At 40.0% G+C, this 19,616-nt stretch overlaps 1 protein-coding gene across 5 annotated transcripts in view; it reads right to left on the reverse strand.

Moving 5' to 3' along the window:
- The window catches only part of LOC129721998 (2-acylglycerol O-acyltransferase 2-A-like), an 18,381-nt gene extending 3,222 nt beyond the window's left edge, over positions 1-15,159 (reverse strand). The window contains exons 1-7 of one of the 5 annotated variants that reach the window (XM_055675158.1): positions 15,020-15,159; positions 13,561-13,742; positions 13,176-13,339; positions 13,020-13,117; positions 7,398-7,529; positions 6,125-6,669; positions 5,685-6,049 (exon numbers count right to left, since the gene is read on the reverse strand). In XM_055675158.1, the coding sequence (XP_055531133.1) occupies positions 5,892-6,049; positions 6,125-6,669; positions 7,398-7,529; positions 13,020-13,117; positions 13,176-13,307 (1,065 nt within the window). In that variant the 5' untranslated portion in view covers positions 13,308-13,339; positions 13,561-13,742; positions 15,020-15,159 and the 3' untranslated portion in view covers positions 5,685-5,891. Of the gene's footprint in view, positions 1-5,684; positions 6,050-6,124; positions 6,670-7,397; positions 7,530-13,019; positions 13,118-13,175; positions 13,340-13,560; positions 14,529-14,553 lie in introns of those variants that run through there. The other 4 variants (XM_055675156.1, XM_055675157.1, XM_055675155.1 and 1 more) reach the window with 4 other exon arrangements.
- Between the last annotated feature and the right edge of the window lie 4,457 nt (positions 15,160-19,616).

The following is a 19,616-nucleotide window of genomic DNA, read 5'->3' on the forward strand; positions in this document are numbered from 1 at the left end:
CTTCATACTGCACCTTCAAGGGCGATGTTGAACAGTAGGTTAGAGAGCGCATTCCCCTGCTTCAGTCCATCTAACTTTACGAATGCTACTGATGTCTCGCCAGCTATTCGCACGCATGATTTCGATCCCCCCAGCGTCATACGACTCAGCTTACCGTATTCCAGCATGATCTGCCACAGCTCGTTTCTTTTCACTGAGTCGCATGCCGCCTTGAAATCCACAAACAGAGTTATACTCCCGAAACTTATCGGGGATCGGTCGCAGGGTGAAATTTGATCCGTCGTGGAGCGCACCTGCCGAAAACCAGCCGATTCCGTTAACGGTCTCAACCTGTAGAACAGGATACGAAAGAGCACTTTGTATGCGGAGTTGATTAACGTAATGCCTCGATAGTTACTACAATACAGTCGGTGGCCCTTTTTGTAGATTGGGCATATGAGGCCTTCCAACCAGTCGTTCTGCATTTGTTCATCCGCCCAGATCCTAAGCATGGTCTGATGGATTGCATAGTACAGCCGCTCGCTTCCCGCTTCTAGTTCGGCCGGGATACCATCCTTCCAAGCGGCCTTGCCGTTTTCAGCTCTCTAATCGCCTTCTTGACCTCTTCCTGTGTTGGTGGCTCCACAGCTTGTTCGTCACCCATAATCATCATTCTGTTTATTCTTCGCTCCTCCTGCCCCCCACCGTTCAATAGTGCCTGAAAGTGCTCATTCCATCTGGCTGCAACCGTCAGCCTTTTCTGTAGATGGGATAAATAACTTCATCCTTCCACTCCTCCGGTAGGCATTCCGTTTTCCAAATCTAGACAATCAGCCTATGCAGACCACTGGCTAACTTGACTGGGTCTCCTGCGTCGTTGTTCTGGTCTCCTGCCTGTACGCCATTCAGATGTTCAAGTGCTGTCTCCCCCTTTCGATCACCACACGATCATCTGTCAAGATACTCCCATCCTTATCCCTGCACATTTGTGCTTGCGGAAAAAAATCTTTGCGGGATGCGCTAGGTTTTTGATAGAACTTTCGTTTTTTATGAGATCGGTACCTCTTTTGTAGTTCTTCGCACTCTTCCTTCTCTTGGCCGCGCTTTTTTCCTCAAGGAGTTGGGTTTGCTGTTTTCGTTTCTGTGTGTATTGCTCCACGTCCTGACGGGTGGCTCTTCGCAGCATTACTGCCCGCGCTGCGTTCTTTTCATCTAATATCCGCCGACATTCCTCGTCAAACCATTCGGTACGTCGACCTGCTGATGGCTTGCTTGACGGTATTCCAGCAGATCTCTGAAAGGACATTTTCCAGCTCGTCCTCTTCTGGCAGTGCAGCTTCGAGAGAAAGAGCGTTGTTTTCGGTGACTTCAGGTTACTTCAGCCGCGCGAGATTATACTGCCACTGTTTACATAGTTGACGTAACAACCAACACCATCATTGCGAGAAAAACACGTTTTTGTTATTTTAAACCAAATCATTATATTGAGATACAATTTCAACAAAATAGTCTGTCAATTTTATGAAGATTGATGCTTGAAAAGAGGCCCCATGGATTATACGAGTCGGCCCGTGGTAATTGATCCAGAAAAACCGCTACGCCAGTTTATGCGAATAAACATGTATTTTTCACGCAGATTGTTCGCATAGCTTGGCGTAAAAACTTGACTACTTCCTTTTCTGCCTCGCAGTTGATTCAGTTTTATCAATCGTGTTTCGGTCAAACGTCAGTTATTGTCCATCGGCAGTTTCAATTAGACAAACACGCACGAACACACATACAAACACACACACAAACACATGCATAAAGACTTACATTTACGCTAAGGTGGGTAATCGTTACATGGAAAAATGCAAACTTGACAGCACAGAGCCAGGACAAAGTTTTTCTTTGGTTTGGCCCCAGACAATGCTAAATCTGCCGGGTATGGATTACTCGGATTGTTTGGGGCCCCAAATAGAACCTTAAAATCGTTCTGGCAAATCGATTAAGTTCACCCACCGTATTATACACACACGTTTTAATTATTTCATCTGATGCAAATATTCACTAGTAGGGGGGAAAGGACACGGTGACTTTACACCTTCCTGAGGCTGAGTGTTTTGTAAAAATATTAATATACAATACAATTATTCAATCGCACTTTCCCCTTTACCCCTTTCCATGGAATATTTGTCGAATTAAACGACTTAGCTTAGAAAAACAGACAACAGTTAGACAGTCGAATAAAACGACTTAACATAAACAATTGCACCTTGTATATAGTGACGCCAGTTTTTGCAACCAATTGGCAGTTACGCCAAAACGTTTTTCCAATATTTCTCAAAAGTTTCAGAACAAAATGGTTTTCTTTTTGTTTGTAGTGTATGTATTTTAGGGAAAGGAAGCTGAATCAACGAAAAAGTGCATTTTGGTCATTTTGGCTCTTACGTCAACTATGTAAACTATGTAATCCGAGTCGATGTTAGCGCTCCGACGTGTTTTGACGTCGATAATGTCTGAAATGTGCCGACCATCTATCAACACGTGGTCGACTTAGGTTTCTGTTTGGTTAGGTGATCTCTAGGTGTACCGATGTTGGAAGCTGTACTGGAAATATGCTATGCTGGACCGTATCATCGGGAGACTCTTTCCTTGCAACGAGCCCAGTCCTTGGCCTCCGGCAGTCGAGTCTCACGTCCGACATTCCAGTATCTCAGACATAGACCATGGATGGTCGGCCAACCTACCGAATATTCGATCCGTCAGCAACGACAGTCGTGTCGAGATCGAGGGAGAGTCATGCAGAAGTGCCTGGATGACTGCCTCTTCCCGGAGAGGTGTAAGCGGTAGCGATTGGCCTTACTGCCGAAGGCTGGGAAACCGCCAGGGGACTCATTGGCATACAAACCTATCCGCCTGCTGGACACTGCGGGCAAGGTGCTTGAGAGGATTATCCTTAACAGACTGGTGAGGCAGACGAATGGTGTAAAGGGCCTGGCAAGTAACCAGGGTAGGTCCATGCTGGATGCTATCCTATCCGTCACCAAGACGGCGGAGGGAGTACTCCAGCGCAAGAGAAGGGGCATACACTATTGCACAATCGTCACGCTTGAATAGCGTACTTGTTTACAGCACAGACGAGGGACAGAAATGCGCCCCAATTACCGCAGGAGTTCCGCCAGGGTTTATCCTGGGATTGGTGTTGTTTAAACTCAAGTTCCCTGTAGAAGTTGTGATCGTCGGCTTTGCAGATGACATAACGCTAGAGGTCCAGGGCGAGTTGATTGAGTAGGTCGAGTTGACGGCCGCGCACTGTATACGGAAGGTCGAAAGCTGGATGCATTCCAGGAAACTGGAGTTAGCGCACCATAAGACGGAGGTCACGGTTGTAACTCAAATAAACACAGTTAAAAACACTTGAAATCGCACCCTTGATCTCGTTCTAGTCAACGACGAATCCACTTCGAACCGCAATATTGCTGAAGCATGCGACCCATTAGTTGGTATTGATGCTCATCACCCGCCAAAAGATGTGCTATCGCGCTCTGTGCTCCGTTGCGAATGATATTTAACAACTCGCTATCGCAAGCGGTATTTCCTGACTGCTGGAAGAAGTCTATTATGTTATTATGTAACGAACTATCGAGGGATAACCTCACTATTCGCTGGATCAAAATTATTTGAGATTCTCGTCGGCAACGTTCTATTTCGTAAGTTCAAGACATATATCTCGTAAGACCAACATGGCTTTTACCCCGGTAGATCGACAAAAACTAACTTGCTTCAGTTCACATCTAATTGTATTAAAAACATGGAGAGCGGCATGCAAGTGGACCCTATTTATACCGACCTGATAGCAGCGTTTGATCGTGTTGATCACATTACTCTTTTGGCCAAAATTGAACGTCTTGGTGCATCACACCATTTCACCAAGTGGCTGAAATCATACCTCGTTGACCGCACACTTTGCGTAAAGCTAGGCAACACCGAGTCAGATAATTTCGTTAACTGCGGGTGTGCCTCAAGGGAGCAATCTTGGACCACTGCTATTTCAAATTTTTTTAATGATATTTTTTTAATGATATTTGCAACTTATCTATGTTGACGATCTCAGCACGCCAACGATGAACTGCACACACTGCCCGGTGGGAGTTTATTTTTGTAACTGAGAGAGTGATCTCTTACGGGAAAACAATAGTAGAGGGTGATTCGACTTTGGTTTAGAACTAGTTATACCTTTCCCAGTAGTTTAATTGGCCAAAACACCTTGCCGGAGACAACGGATTCGAGTCCCGTCTGGACGAGGGAAATTTTTTTCTAAGCCTAAAAAGTCACACCTTCTATTCCCGTTCATTTTCGCATCCTCGCAAACTGCATACACTGCCCGCTTTACTAAACTTAAAATGTAAGTCATATGACAAAAATGAAGTTAGTTCGTAAAGAAAACTTCTTGCCAGCGTGGTTTCGTCCACACTTGGGTATGGGGGCCTGATGTGGGCTCGAGCGCTAGGTAATAACATTTATCGTGTTAAACTGGTACCTATAGGCTCATGTGCCTGAGGATTGCGAGTGCGATTCGTACAGTGTCATACCAAACAATTTGCGTCCTGCCCGGCATGATGCCTATCAGCATAGCGATTAAGAAGTACGTAGAATGCTTCGTCCAACGTGACACAGGGGGCATACTAGGTATGAGAAGATCATTCTCGAAGATCAGATGGCAGCAGGGGTAGATGGATGCACTTACTTATTCCAGGCGTACCCGGATTAGTCGGGAGACGCCATGAAGAAGTTAACTTCAGGGCTGCTTCAGGCAGTATCTACACAGGTTCGGGTATGCGGGGTCCCCCATGTGCTCCGAGTGCGTGAAAGCGGAAGAGACTGCTGAGCACATAATGGTAGTGAACGGGACAACCTAGTTCGGAGGATGTGTAAAGACCCGATCATCTGGAGGGCAGTTTGTGCAGCCGCCTGTCAAATAGTCCTAGAGTTGCAAAACAGGTCACCGGTTGACCACCGACACGCCAGTGTTAGCAAGCTGCCAGTCTTCACGATTAGTTAGCTAATTTGCTAGGAAACTTGATAGAGCCAGAAGGTTTCACAAAGCATAAAAGCCGCTCCCCGAAGCAATACCTAGTGGTCGTCCCGAGGAGTATTATGGGCTGGAGACTGGAGAGTTTTTAGTGAATCAAACCCCACACTACCTGAGGTTGGTCTCCCAGGTGTTCTTTGAAAAAACACCAATTGAAAAAAAAAAACAACCAAAATTGCAACCATTCCGGTCCTGAAAAAATCTACTGCAAAACAGATGCAAACTGCTTGAAATAGATTCGGTGTGATTGAAATAGTGTCCCTCGATTGATTATTGTTAAGGACGTTATTTTGATAGAAAATGTATGGGCTGTCAAATTGCCACAAACGCAGCCGCAACGTATCCATTGTGTTTAGGCCTTTAAAGTTTGCTAAATCAGTTTTACAATCTGAAAACAAATGCTGGCAGAGAGAAAGGTTTTAAACAAATTGATATACCTACTTATGCTGCTTAAAATAGGTTCTCTATCCTATTTAAGTAAGTAAATGGCCATGAAAATGATACAAAAAATAAAGAGTTATTGTTTTCCAAATGTATACCTGTTATCGTACCACTATGCCAGAATCGTTTCAAAGTTCGATTCAAGTAACCAGCAACACCCAAAAACAGGATACTTGAAAAACAACCAAAGCGATTTTTGAACGTCTTTTATTATGAATGTTTTTTTTTCTCAATTAATTTGAACGCATACAAGAAACGTCATTCTAAAATTATTCCTAGAACATCTCATATTTGTGCTTAATATTTAGCAAAAATATCCCAATGGCACCTATATTAAATCCTATTTTTTACGCGACTAGTTACCCATTTTTCTTAAAAAAAATTGACATTTAATTAGCTACTCCAAAACCAGTTTTACGTTCTTATAATCATCCACAAATTTGCTTTTATGCTTCTCGAACAATTCTTCCAGGGCTTTGCAAAACCTGGCATGCAGTTCGTCAATATCTTCGCTCGTTGGATTATCGAGTTTTTTAGCCTCAACTGGACCACCAACTAGAATAAAAATACAATTTGTTATAATGGCGATTCGCTCGTTGTGTATCTATTTTTGTAAAATCTTCTACTTACTGACAGTGTTCAACGGTTTTCGCCTGGGGATAATACCGTAGGTATACTGGAAGAAACCACGCCCGCGAAAAGCGGCCGGCGCAATTCCGGTCGAGTTTTTCACCCACTCCTGGAAATTTCTAAGTTTTGATCCGATAGGATTCGGGGGCTGATCGTACAAGTCTAGCTCGCCGAAATTGATCACCGGCACGACGGGCACTCCAGTTTTGAGGGCTATTTTGCAGAAACCCTTACGATTTTTCAAAACCAACGTGTAGTTGTTTGGCCGCGTATGTAACGATTCGGCTGCCCCTCCCACGACCAGAACCACAGCATTCGCGGTGTATCCATCGCGACGATTTGTCGGATGATCGGGATTGTTGGAGGCCGTTAGCATGTTCATAACGCTACGAGAAGCGCAGGATGCCAGACCCCAGCTTAGCAGGATTTCCCGATAGAAGGGAATCACGAAGTGGAAGTTCAGGGTGCAGGGGCGGGTTCGAATGCCCGGATACAGTTTGTAGAAACCAGTTGCATCGGTGGCGAAGTTTGCGAAACACCCTAAGCTGGAAATAATCAGAGTGGATGAAAACAACAGCAGTCATGATGATTACCGGTACCCAAATGATAACAGATTCATCAATAAGGTGGGTGAAGCGCAGGCAAGCTGTGTAGTACTTACGATACAACAATATCTGTTAGGTCCTGATGATGGGGTTTGCACTTTGGATAGGAAATTCACATGCACTTTTGATTATTTAACAGAACATCGGGTGATACAAACAATTTTGAGCGGATTTGCGATTTACATGCACAATATAAAAAAATGAATTTCAACCACAACATAACTTGTTTAAACTAGACCTAGCGGTTAAGACATCCACAACAGTGGGTGTTTTCTGTTCAGAAAAAGAACTAAAAACTTCCACTGTAATGGGTCAACGATATTTTTGACAAATATCTGAATGACGTTCAAGTTAACGTCACACAGGATGTGATCAAAATAGAATGAACGGGTGGGTTACTATGACCGTAAAATTGTTTTGAATCAATTTAGCTATCGGGATCGAAGTACACCTACGTTATGTGCTGGTCAAGATAAGATCTCGTTCATTATCGCCGCCAAGACAGTTTATGAAATCGAATAATCGCTCAATTGGGTTGATTTATGGGGAACGGTAAGGTCCACAGTACTAAGTTATGGTAACATTCACAGTCCTTGTTTTCAACATATGCATTACAAGCCCAAGCAACGAGCAGCGAATGACTTTCATTTTTAGTTGAATGTACTTACCCCAAAACACCGTGAGGAAAAGCAGCGAAAATGTAGTTTCGGTCTGCTGGAAGATCTACTGTTTTGTGCAGTTTAGCCGGGAAGTAGGACTGGAAGAGTCGCACCCAGTACATGTTGCGGAACCATTTTACACTGGAAAAAAGAGAAAAAATACTTATTAACATTTACTGCACGTCTGTTTCAGGTGGCTTACGAAAGCGTCTAACCCTGAGCTATCGACTAAATAATTTTTTTTATGATTTTCAATTTTAGAGTTAAACGTTTTTTTTTGTTGAAAAATTTCAGACCAATGTTTATTACTAATCTTAAATTTTCGTCCATTTCGAGCAAAAAGAAATTAATACAAAACTTATACTGCGATGAACGGAAAACCAATCAGCGATTACTGTTTGTTCTAATATTTTCTATTGTTTTATACTAAACCATAATATGTTTAAAAACATTTTTAAGCCCGTCTAGTGATTTAATTTCTTAAAATAACTTTACTGCTTATTTCTACTATTTACTTCGCAATAGTTCTATCTTGTCCTGAGAGAATTTTCTTTGTCCGCTTTAATATCTACAGCAAAGTGTACGAAATTTGCGTAGTTGTGTTAGTGTACGACCAAAGACTGCAAAACTAAATAATATATATTCTATGGAATTGTATTCAATAGATCTTCGTGTCACTCATTTTTGAGCCGGGCCTATCACCGGATCGTATTCTTTAATCGGTGTGACGCCTTCGGCAAAGTTGTTAATAGTAGTTCTGTCTCTCCGTAAAAAATAAAGACTGGAACGCGCAAAAATTGGTCGACAAAAAAATCGTTTCGTTCAGTCAAAATTCATTATACAAAAAACTTCTTATGTTTATTCTAGTAGTTCAACTCACATATTTTAAGGAAAAAATGTACGTTTATTATTTTGGTTTGCCAAATCCAAACTGCCGTGCCTTCCGCTTAACCCCTTTCATTAAATTTTGTACAGTGGTTTTATCGACCTTATTCGATTTATTCTGCTGCTCGTTTCCGATGGATTTATTAATTTTTTTTTATGTTTCGTGTGAACAATTCTCAATACTGTTCGAAAGGGTGGAAATCTGGGCTATTTGGAGGGGTGTGGTCGTAGGGAACCACAACCACGTTGTTCGATTCGTACCACTCGATCGCCTTTTTCCCAGAGTGGCAGCTTTCCAAGTCCGACCAGAACAGCACAAGCGTGTTATGTCGCTATAGGAATGGTAGCAGCCGATTTTCCAGGCATTCCTGGACGTAGATCTCTTAATTGACGGTTTCGTAGTGACGGAAATGCCGCTTTTTAGACCACACGTGCATGTGGCCAGCCGGACGAGGTATTTTTTCGGGAATTTCGACAATTTGATGGTTTTGAAAATTTAGGCCACCGTCCCTTTTCCTGATACGTTTTAGGAATGCTGTCCCGGAAGCTGCTCGAAATCAACCTTCACATAAGTTTCGTCACCCACGGTCGAACTTTGTTAGCAGATTACAGTTTTCAGGACCACCGCTTTGCCGAGGGGTTTTGATCGTAATCTGGGTTCGCCACCTTCACCGCCTTAAACGTCGACAACCTGGCTCGTTTCTTGGCCTGCTGCACATCAATATGAGAGACAAAAACCTTGCCAGTGACGTACCTCATGGAGGTTTTAGAATTCTGCCTATAATTCGCTTCCACCTTCTTCATCGTCGCTGCCACGTCCGAACTACGATTGCCGCCGCTTCTAGACTTCCTGACGGTCGACAGACGCTCCCTGAACACTTGTGAAAAATATGTTATGGTCGATTTGGCCACATCCAGCAATTTTGCCAATTTGGCGTGCGAGAACGTCGGATTCTCTTGCTGCGCGAGCAAAATTTTGACACGCTGTTCTTCTCTCTTGGACGCCATTTTGAAAACTGGAGAGCAACCGGTGAAAACCCATTTTGGCAACCATTGTATATACTATCAACTTCCAAAAGCAACATTTCATGGTTTTTCAATGCATTATTAACCAATTTGAAGTCGACCAATTTTTGCGCGTTCCAGTCTTTATACACTGTGAAAAAAATTCTTGTTGAGAAAAAAAATTAGCAATTACTTATCTAAAAAAACTTATTTCTTAAAATTTTTTTTTATAAAAACTATAAAAATTCATGGTTGAAAATCAAACAAACCATTTTAGCTCAGGCAAACAAATTTTTTTGAAAATTTGGGCTTTTTTCCACATTTTTTTTCTAATTCAAACCACCATCTGAAGTTTTTATAAAAAATATGATTCAAATATGAAAATACCTTCAAAGGATTAGTAATTTTTATTTTGACGTACAACTACGTCTTTAAAGAAGGTCAATAGGTGGTAACAATGAAAATCTAAAATCGGAACAAGGGACGAAATCTTGTACAATTTCAAATGCTTATTACTTGGTTAGTTTTTATTGCATTTTCTTCATTTTTGCAGCAATCGATTGAAAGATTAATTACTCTCTCTTAGGGCTAGATACAAGCCTGCTTCGGCTCAAATAAAATGATTACAGTAAATTGATTACTAGCGAACGGTGCGACGGACGGTCACATGTTAGTAGCAGTGGCAGTCTCTCCGTTTATGTCAGTGTTGGCGAGCTCTTGGAGGAGGGGGGCCGTATAAAAATCTGCGTTTGGCTTAAACAGTTTGAACCGAGAATATCGGTTTCGCAGAATACACAATCGTTAGTGCAGAATACACAATCGTTTAGTGGTATTTTCCCTTCTTCTGGTAGTTAATTAGTAGAGTGTATACGATTTCGCCATTCCGCCATTCATTCAGTATGTTAGTGGTATTTTCCCTTCTTCTGGTAGTTAATTAGTAGAGTGTATACGATTCCGCCATTCATTCAGTGTGTTAAGTTCCGTCTCTTCCGTTCCTCCCATTCCGCTAGCAATACTTCCAAACTGTCAAACTATGCTTAGCTTAGCTTAGTTCTGACTATACATATCTATGGTTGCTACTCCGTGATGGGTCCGAGCCACTCAAGATGCACAATGAATCAACTGAAAGAACGACTGGGAGTGGTAATTCCTTCTCACTGTGCATCATTCAATGACCCGATTTTTTATGATGACACCCCGTTAAGCATACAGACGCGAGGCATACGGACGCGAGGCATAGTACGCTAGGCATAATGGAAGGCAGGCATACGGACACGAGGCATATGGACGCGAGGCCGAATGGACGCGAGACCGAATGGACGCGAGGCCGAATGGACGCGAGGCCGAACGGACGCGAGGCCGAACGGACGCGAAGCCGAATGGATACAAAGCCGAAAGGACACAAGGCCAAGGGGAAGTGATGCGGAATATGTTATTATCGCCATCGTCATCAGAGCATTCAATAACATGTATTTCGCTTCAAAGTGTCATTCGGAAAGCAATACACTCGCGGCCTTCGGCCGACTCGCTGTTCGAGAGAATGCTGTCCTTATATTAAAAACCCATCTTTAATTAGTGATTAATGATCTAAAGACAAAAAAACAAAATCCGTTGGTAAAATGATAGAGTGGACATTTTACAACAAAAAAAAAAATTAGCGTGTTACAAATCTTATTTCACATACAACAACGATTAGTTGCTTTTAAATAAAAAGAACATTTACCCAAGCGCACTTCAGAAAACCGATGCTTTGACCTCTTTAGTGTGCGAAACTTAATTTACCATTTTTACGATGTTATTTCCGATGAAATCAAACGCGGCAAGTACCTTGCGCACTGCAAGGACTTCTGGAGCTACCCTCGTTAATCAGAAAAGTGAAATGTAGAAATAAAATTCGGACCAAAACTGCATTTCTATCAATTAAGTTATCTAACAGTTGCGCCAGATCACACGTATTCTAGGTTGAGTTTGATTCCCTCTACTACTCAAAATAATGTATCTCACCATAAACATTGAAGTTTCATAGTTCGTATGAATATATCACTTCATATTGATTGCTTTTTTTACGTAGGAATACGTCTTTAATGAAGGTCTATTGGGATGTTAAATGAAAATCTGAAATAGAAACAAGGGACGAAATTATTTCCAATTTCGTATGCTTATCACTCAGTTAGATTTCAACGGATTTTCTTCTTTCATTGCTGCAAAAATCAGAAGAAAAATGAACTACGCATCCGCAGAAAATGTCCGGAAATTGTAATTTGTAACTATTGTAATATTGAAAATTGCCAAGCCTTGTTGAAACGCAGATTTCGACCGATCAGAGCTGAGCTGCATGCATGCAGAGTTGCCAATAAAATTTTTGAACTGAAAAAAACTGGATTTCAAATAAATCTACAAAATAGCAAAAATATATATTGTGAGAAAGCGTTTCTCTGATGGTTACTGAATCCAGAGTCAGTTTTAAATGCAGCATCTAAAGAGATATCAGCTCGCAAAAAATCGCTCAATTTAATCACAATCGTTCTGTTTCGGGCTTGTTTTTTGTTATATTATTATAGACTAAAAATGTAAAAACAGTCTATCAACAAAATGTACGTTAAAAAAACCTAGCGGAGCTTCAGTGAATAAGGAATCTGGATAAATTGACAAATATATTAAAGTCCTTAAGATTTTGAGATTGAACTGTTTGAGTGGTTACCTACTTAAAAAAAAAACCGGTAGAATCCAGTTTAAACTGGAACGTTGGCAACTCTGCATGCATGTAATTCATAAATACTTTCTCTAGCACGGTCGACAAAATACTATACTTTATTAACCGGGAATGCACTCTCTGGTTTATATAAGAGCCTGATTCGGCTCGAACAAATCATTTTACTAGTGGACGGAGCGACGGACGGTCACATATCTCAACATCGAGCAGCAATCTTCTCGTGCCTGTTTGTATCGGCGAGCGCTTGGAGGGTTATATAAGAGTTTACGTTCGGCTTAAACAATTTTTTTTCTGATGTTGTGCTAGATTTGCTACTTGTTATTCGACTGTTGAATTTGTTCGTTAACTTGGCTTGGGATCGTCAATGTTTGACAAAATGTGACAAGGAGGGGAGGGGGAGTAAAATTGAACCAAAATTCGCGTGACGTCATTAATGGATCTCGCCAAATATGTGCAGATCGGAGCATTAACATTAATTTTCCATAAATATTTCCATTAATATTACACTGAAATGTCTTAACCACAGAGATTTACACGTAAACGTGATATTTATTGCTTGATTTGAGCATCAACTGTTCAATTTAAAGTGAAATTTATCTAAAGCATCTATACTTTAAAAGTAGACAATTCATTAATTTTATTGATCGAACGTTCTTTGCTTCAAATTGTTCTTCTTCCTTTTTTTATGAATGGAAACACTTCATAACACAACTGGTGGTTTAAATTTAATGAACTATGATCCATATTTGCCTATACAATTCAAAATGGCAAGCAAGATTAATAAAATGTTACAATTTGTATGCCCCCTTCCTGAAGCCTCCCTCAAACGGAAACTCCGCGCACGGCGGTGATTTCGGAGGTAACCCCAAAATTCGCAAATCAATTCGTTTGAAGCGCAATCTTATCACTAACGCGACACCTTTAAGCCGCGTCACACCGCAATAGCAAATTATCTATCTCGCTCCTACATCTATATTAGCCCTATTTTTAAATCACTTGGCTACTGAACAAACGGAAAATGTACTCACCCTTGTCCGCGTCCACAGTTTACTCCTGCTTTGCGATCAAAGTATATAAAAATTCCGTAAATCACACAGAAAGTTTTTGCCCAAATGCCTCCGAATACCTGTAGGTAGGAAGTGAATGTTATTTTTTATTCTCGAACAGAAATGAAGTCTTCGTACCAATAAATAAACATAGTACAGCAACAACCATAATTCTCCAAAGAGAAACAGAAACATAACCCCGAAGGCGCTCAACGTCTCAAGGCGCCGCCTTAGTGGCACATTCAGAGGAGCCCACTCGATTTTTCTCATGCTGCTAGCTTTTCACGCGCGGCAGATTGCACCTGTAACGGTAAAATGTATTTCTAAAAAACGCTGGGATTTTTTGTCAATCCGACAAAATTGTCGGAGCTGGTAACCTGGCTGAATGCATACAGTTGTTAACCGAATCACGAAAGTTCAAGTTCACTCAAATTACTGATTAGCAAGATTGGGCTCACGATTTCATAAATTACCCAATTTAGCAAACAATTCTACGTTCAACTCGTATATGTTCTATACTCACATGAAGAGAATGCACGCAACGGTTGACGATGAAGGTACACTAGATCGGATCGGCCAACAATTGCTGCCCGGGGTTGGATCTGCTTTGTGGAGTGGCTGGCAACTTACTGGCTTGCAAAGGCTGTCAGTGGCAGTATTGATGTGCGCCTGTCATCGAAATTTCGCTCGCTCTTATCATATCGACTGGGTGAGTAGAGAATAGACGCTAAAAAATGAACGTTCCTGTTTGGTACCAAAAGCACTACCGAAGGCTCAAAAGGGTGCTTTATAAGACTCGGCTAGACAGTATGTTAGTTGATTGTTTTTATTGCGTTCAAACACAATTTCTGAATTTAGATTCACTGCGGTTTATTATCTTTTCAATTTTGCTTGGAATTATGCGTTGTTTCACAGTTATGTCTTAAACGATATTTTGTACGAGTACGACCTTTGTGACCTATTACCAGACTTATTACAAAATACATATTTTATCTTATCGCTTCATTTCCATCCTTTGCGGCTCTTTATGTGGCATGAATTCGATTTCGTGAATTGTTGGAAATTTGATAATGAAACAAAACACCACAAATTCCGTTGTACAGATAAGCCTTTGTTGTTAGTTTTCCCTGTGCTCTAATCACCACTAATCGTAATTATGAAATCCGAATTAGTACCTATTTTAAGAAGTATTTACTCCGCGGACAGTCGCTTATCACGAAGGTTTTTTTGTGTGTTTGCGCCTCCTTAGTTCACAGATAAACACAACATAGGTCGATTCGACACAAGCGTATTGCCAATAAACCGATCAGTCATCGCCGACTTCGCTTGTGAGTAGGTATGTGAGGTTTTATCAACGTTCTCAGTTATCTGTTATTGCACGAGAGTTTAGATTTTTAAGCTCACAATGGCTGATAGGTAAGGGTAACAAGCGATAATGGGTTCAGATTCGAGTTTCATTTAGGTTGACGGTTGTGTTGATCGATAGTTAACAGGCACTGATTACGGCTAACCTTACCTAGTTAGACACCGATTCCTTTCGTCTAGGGCTGAAAATCGACACTGATAATTAAAAAGTGTTCATTTTTATCGTCTAGCAAACAAAGTAAAATGTATGTCCAGAGCAGGCGTTCTTTTTCTTTTGTTTTATACTAACAAACACGAATAAAATCGAATAATCTCTCCATTTTGGTTCAGTTGATATTGTACGTTAACTCTCGTATCGTATTTTAGTTCAGTTAGTATATAAGTTTTTGGTTAGTTATACAGAATCTCCGGCAGTTGTAATGAGAAATATTTGTATACATATATCATCTCATTCTGAAGATTTCATCTCCTCCCCACGCGAAAATTTTCCTTATATTTATAACGGTTTTATGGAACAAAGTAATGCAGTTTTAGTTTGGTTATATCATTCCGCTGTATCCGCTTTCTTTCTCGAAATAATCAACACTGTACTACTGTCTTAAAGATCACAATCTTACGTCACGTGCTTTTGAGTGTACTTTTCTGAATGAATTTTATCACCGTAAAGTAGTTAGGCCGGCTTGTTACTGTAGTCTACGAAAAATAAACTGCTCATCAACACTTGCATTCCGTTTTTGTTAGTTGCGCAGCTACCATCATGTCACCACTATGTCAGTCCTCAGCAAACCCGCACGAAATACATAATCAATTTAGAACGCCATTAATTTAAACACGCATAGAATCAGTGCTATATGTCAATAGAATTTCCTCGTTCTTGATATCTACAGCTGTGCGAAATTTTACGCATGCGTCACTGATTTTCCGTCGAATGCACCGTTTCCAACGCACGGTTTTATTTGTTGCTCGTTAAAGGTATCAATCACCTCTTCTCCAACTCTTTTTACCACACACCTCCGTGAACTAAATCGAAAACTCGTTCTAATCGTTATGTAATTATTATTACACTTGGCTTATAAAATATCGCTTACCCTAATTGTTCAGAACGCTAACAAGAATTACGCCGCGCGAACTGAGTTATCTATTGTTTAATTATGAGTTATGAAGGTTTTCGTGTCTACATAGAAGTAACAGTGTTAAACAAATTCGTAATTTGTTATATGTGAATTATAACATTTTTTTTTTATACTTATTTATATTCTGCAAATACGGTTTGGAATTTTATAAATATTGGCTATTTAATAAATGAAAGCAGTTTAGTAATTAAATATATGCCGAAAATGATCCTTCCCATTTTTAACAAACGTGTGTATTTATTTGAATTCATCTACACGTTATCGCAATTACCAGTGATAAATATTCATTTTGTCCGTTTTTTTCTAGGAATCGGTTGTGCACTTCTCTCTATCATAAGAACTATACAAGCATTGAACTGCCTGCATTTGCATGCGTCTACATTCAGGCGCATGAGCTTGATCCATTTCGTATGAATCAACAAACGTGTGGCTAAGGTAACGTACTGATGCAAGGACTGTGTCACAAAGTAACGCTTGAACTTTGATATTTTCTTCATCATGTAGGTTCCGGTTAGTTTCCTTATAGTATGATGTTCCTAAGGAATTTAAGAATTAGTTGAATAGTTGACTAATTTACTACTCAATCCGATTTTTGAATAAATTTTGCTCTTTGGCGAGGCGAGGAAATCGCGGAATTGATTTCAAACCAACGTTTCAATATTACGTCCAAGCCTTCTTTTGTATTCTAGTATCCTTTCCAGAAAATCTAATCCGCCATGTACGATTTGAAAATTTGCGCCGGACATGAATATCTGGATTCTGGACGTCATCTTGATATCGAAAATATACATATTGCAGAACATATATTCATTTTCCATAAAATTCTGAAACCAGATGTCGCCATATTAGGGATACCATCCCTCCTGATTTAGTAGGACATGTCCTGATTCTGAGATTGTATTTGGATGTCCTGATTTATTTTTCATATTCTAGTATTTGTCCTGATTTTCTTGAGATATTAAATTTTGTATTGTAGCAAAAATATTCAGAATTTTTGAAAATCAGTAACTCGATTCCAGTCACGGTCACTAAGAACGATTTGTTTTTGGTTGAACCTTAGTGAAGTGACAAGAGAAATCTTCTAGGCGTTGTAACCGTTAAACATCTGGCAATTGTCAAGTTTAATTTACGTGTACTGAATATCAGCCTAATAAAGTTGCTCAATAAAATTGGATCGTCTGAGAAATAAGTTAAACTAGCTGAGTAAACTTCGTCCCGCCTATTTTTTTTCTTTGTCTAATTAATTTTGAACATTGAAACCATGGGAAGTTTTAAAGGATTCCACATGCTTCCAAAGATTGACCTTGCGATTTGTTTATAGTTTGCAAATGGATGCGAATCTGATATTGGATACGTTCAAACTTAACAGGCAAATCATTTGAATTGATTGGTTTTATCGGAATGAGAACATCCACGCCTTCAATTGTGCTTTCCTTTCTGAGGAGGGAGCCACCATAAAAACATGTCTTGTCCACCAAAGCCTCCTGTTTTAAAATTTGGTTCAATTTATTTGATTAGCTCTCGAGTAAGGCAGAAACTTATGTTTCATTGATATAAAACCTCCCTTCAAGAGGAGGGAGACATATCAAACCACCAAAAAAATATCTTTTGCTTTCAAAAACTTCCAAATTCTGATCCATTTACTCGTTTAGTTCTTGAGTTATGCAGAAATTTGTGTTTTATTTGTATAGGAGCCCTCCCCTCCAGAAAAGGGAGTTTTACACGAGCAGAATAACTTTTCAGGCCCCAGAAACCATCACAACTTTTCACGGCGATTCGCTGAGCCGTTCTTGTGTTAAATCGTGATTTGCGGATTCCAACTTGTTTTTATTATATAGATAAGTAAAAAGGTATTTTGGTGTTTTTTGAGGTGTAAATCACATACAACGTGTTATATTTTTTTACCTCGAAGAAAAAAAAAAAGCTTAGATCAAATTTGTGCCGAAAAAAGGTGTCCTGATTTCTGACTTTGACCAGATGGTATCCCTACGCCATATTGAATTTAAAAAATGTCGTTGGACTTTTATTTCTGGTTTCTAAAGGTCATCCTGGTTCTGGTAATACCAATGTTTGGAGATTTGTAAACGTTTTCTACAGTTGTATACTGCTTCCCAGAAACGCCATCGCCCAAAGTCGCCATCTTTGTTTTAGAAAAACATCGGACATCATATTCCGGTCCCTAGACATCCACTTCTGGCCATGACCGACAGAAAGCATGAAAGTTATTGTACATTCTCAAAAAGTTCACATAGGGCACTAAAAGACCTGATTTTCTTATAAATTAAGACCCCCTCCCTCTTTGATAACTGCCCCTTTCTCTTTTCGACATCATGTTCCGGTCTCTGGAAATCAACTTCCGGTCTCCAGACATGACCAAAGGCCTAAAAACTATCGTATTCATTCAGAAAGTTCCCATAATGCATAAAAAAACTTGATTTTCTGACCAATTAAGACCCCTTCCTCCTTTGGGGGTTGCTCCTTGCTCTTCCCAATATTTCTGTGACCACTTCTTCTGTACAAAGAACACGTATGCCAAGTTAAATCAGTACAGTCATTCGAGAGTTACGCTGGAACATACATACATACACTACCCGTCATAAGTTTGGAATCGCTTTACTGAGTATTGCAACACCCAGTTTAAATATTGCAACACCCCGAAAAGTTTAGCATCACTCGAAATGGACAGATTTATTTAACTCTATCTTTTGATTCTGGAAACCTAGAGCGTTGTGGCCTTCAGCAAATTTTCTCAGGAGGTCAAGGGCTTGTATTTGGCGGACAGTATAGTGCGGAATTCAGCCGCAACGTAGCGCTAGTGTGCATGTAGCTTTGAGCGTTTCGAAATCCGTTTAGCTCAATAATCCCATCATTTAGAGAGTTGCGATTTTCAGTAAAGTTACTCAAAAGATCAAGAGTTTCTGGTTGGCTAACAGTTTAGTTCGGAATTTTTCTTCAATGTGCTGCTAGTGTGCATAAAGTTTTTAGTGTTTTTAACTTACTCTATCTTAAATTCCCTTTAGATAGTTGCAATATTCAGTAACACTTTTAATTACGCAATTCTAGAAGCATTGATTGTTCACACATGACAAAGTGAAATCAATTTGAAAGTTGACAGTTTGATCACTTCACACAATTTGAGAAGGTTACAACATGTAGCATGCGTCTGTGTTGGTATGTTGACAGTTTTATCACCAACATTCGCAACCCGTTCTACAAGGGGGAAAATTTACGATATCGCGACTTAATTGATTACCTCGGCTGCAAACAGCTGCAGTAGATATGCCTCTAATCCGATGATTAAGGATTTGAACACCAAAGAGGGCGTTGCGTATTACTTTCCGCTGTAAGCTGAAGACCGAACACGCAACGCCGCACAGTGGGACCAAACTGAAAAAAGACGGACAAAAGTCTTTTTCGACGTTTTAGCATATAGGTGTCCTCAGAGAAGTTTTTAATATGCGATTTTAAATAATTTGAGATATTCGTTGAAAATGTTATTAAGGGGATATTCTGTCAAAATAAAAGCAACAACATCTAGTTGCAAGATATCAAATTTAGGTCTTCGGCAAAGTTGTATAACTGTAAAATTTATGAATTTTTCTCGAAAACACTAAGTGTCTATATTGTAAAACCATTGAACTAAAGCTAAATTTATGTCAACACCCCCTAAAATCAATTTATTGAGTTTCTTGAGTTTGAATCGCATTTAATCGAGTTGACATATTCTACAAAGTTGTTGATTCCGCCTATTCCAGGTGATGCCAAACTTTGCGAGAGGTGTTGCAATACTCAGTAAAGCGATTCCAAACTTGTGACGGGTAGTGTATGACGCAAAGTAGATTTTTTTATAGATAAGTAATATATTTTTAAATGCTATTCAGGTCATGCCGGTAATCAATTTAAAATAAAATATTTCATGATTTGTCAGGTGCAGCTTACAGGTTTCCTTGAAAAACATATCGAACCGACCCTTAATACTGTATAAACATTATTTGTTCGAAGGTAACGCGTCTTTCAATTTCCATTCTGAAACAAAACTAATGCAATAAGTACCTTGCCTCTCCGTAAACTTCCATTGACG

This window comes from Wyeomyia smithii, chromosome 2 (assembly GCF_029784165.1).
Source record: "Wyeomyia smithii strain HCP4-BCI-WySm-NY-G18 chromosome 2, ASM2978416v1, whole genome shotgun sequence".
In the NCBI taxonomy this organism is placed as follows: domain Eukaryota; kingdom Metazoa; phylum Arthropoda; class Insecta; order Diptera; family Culicidae; genus Wyeomyia; species Wyeomyia smithii.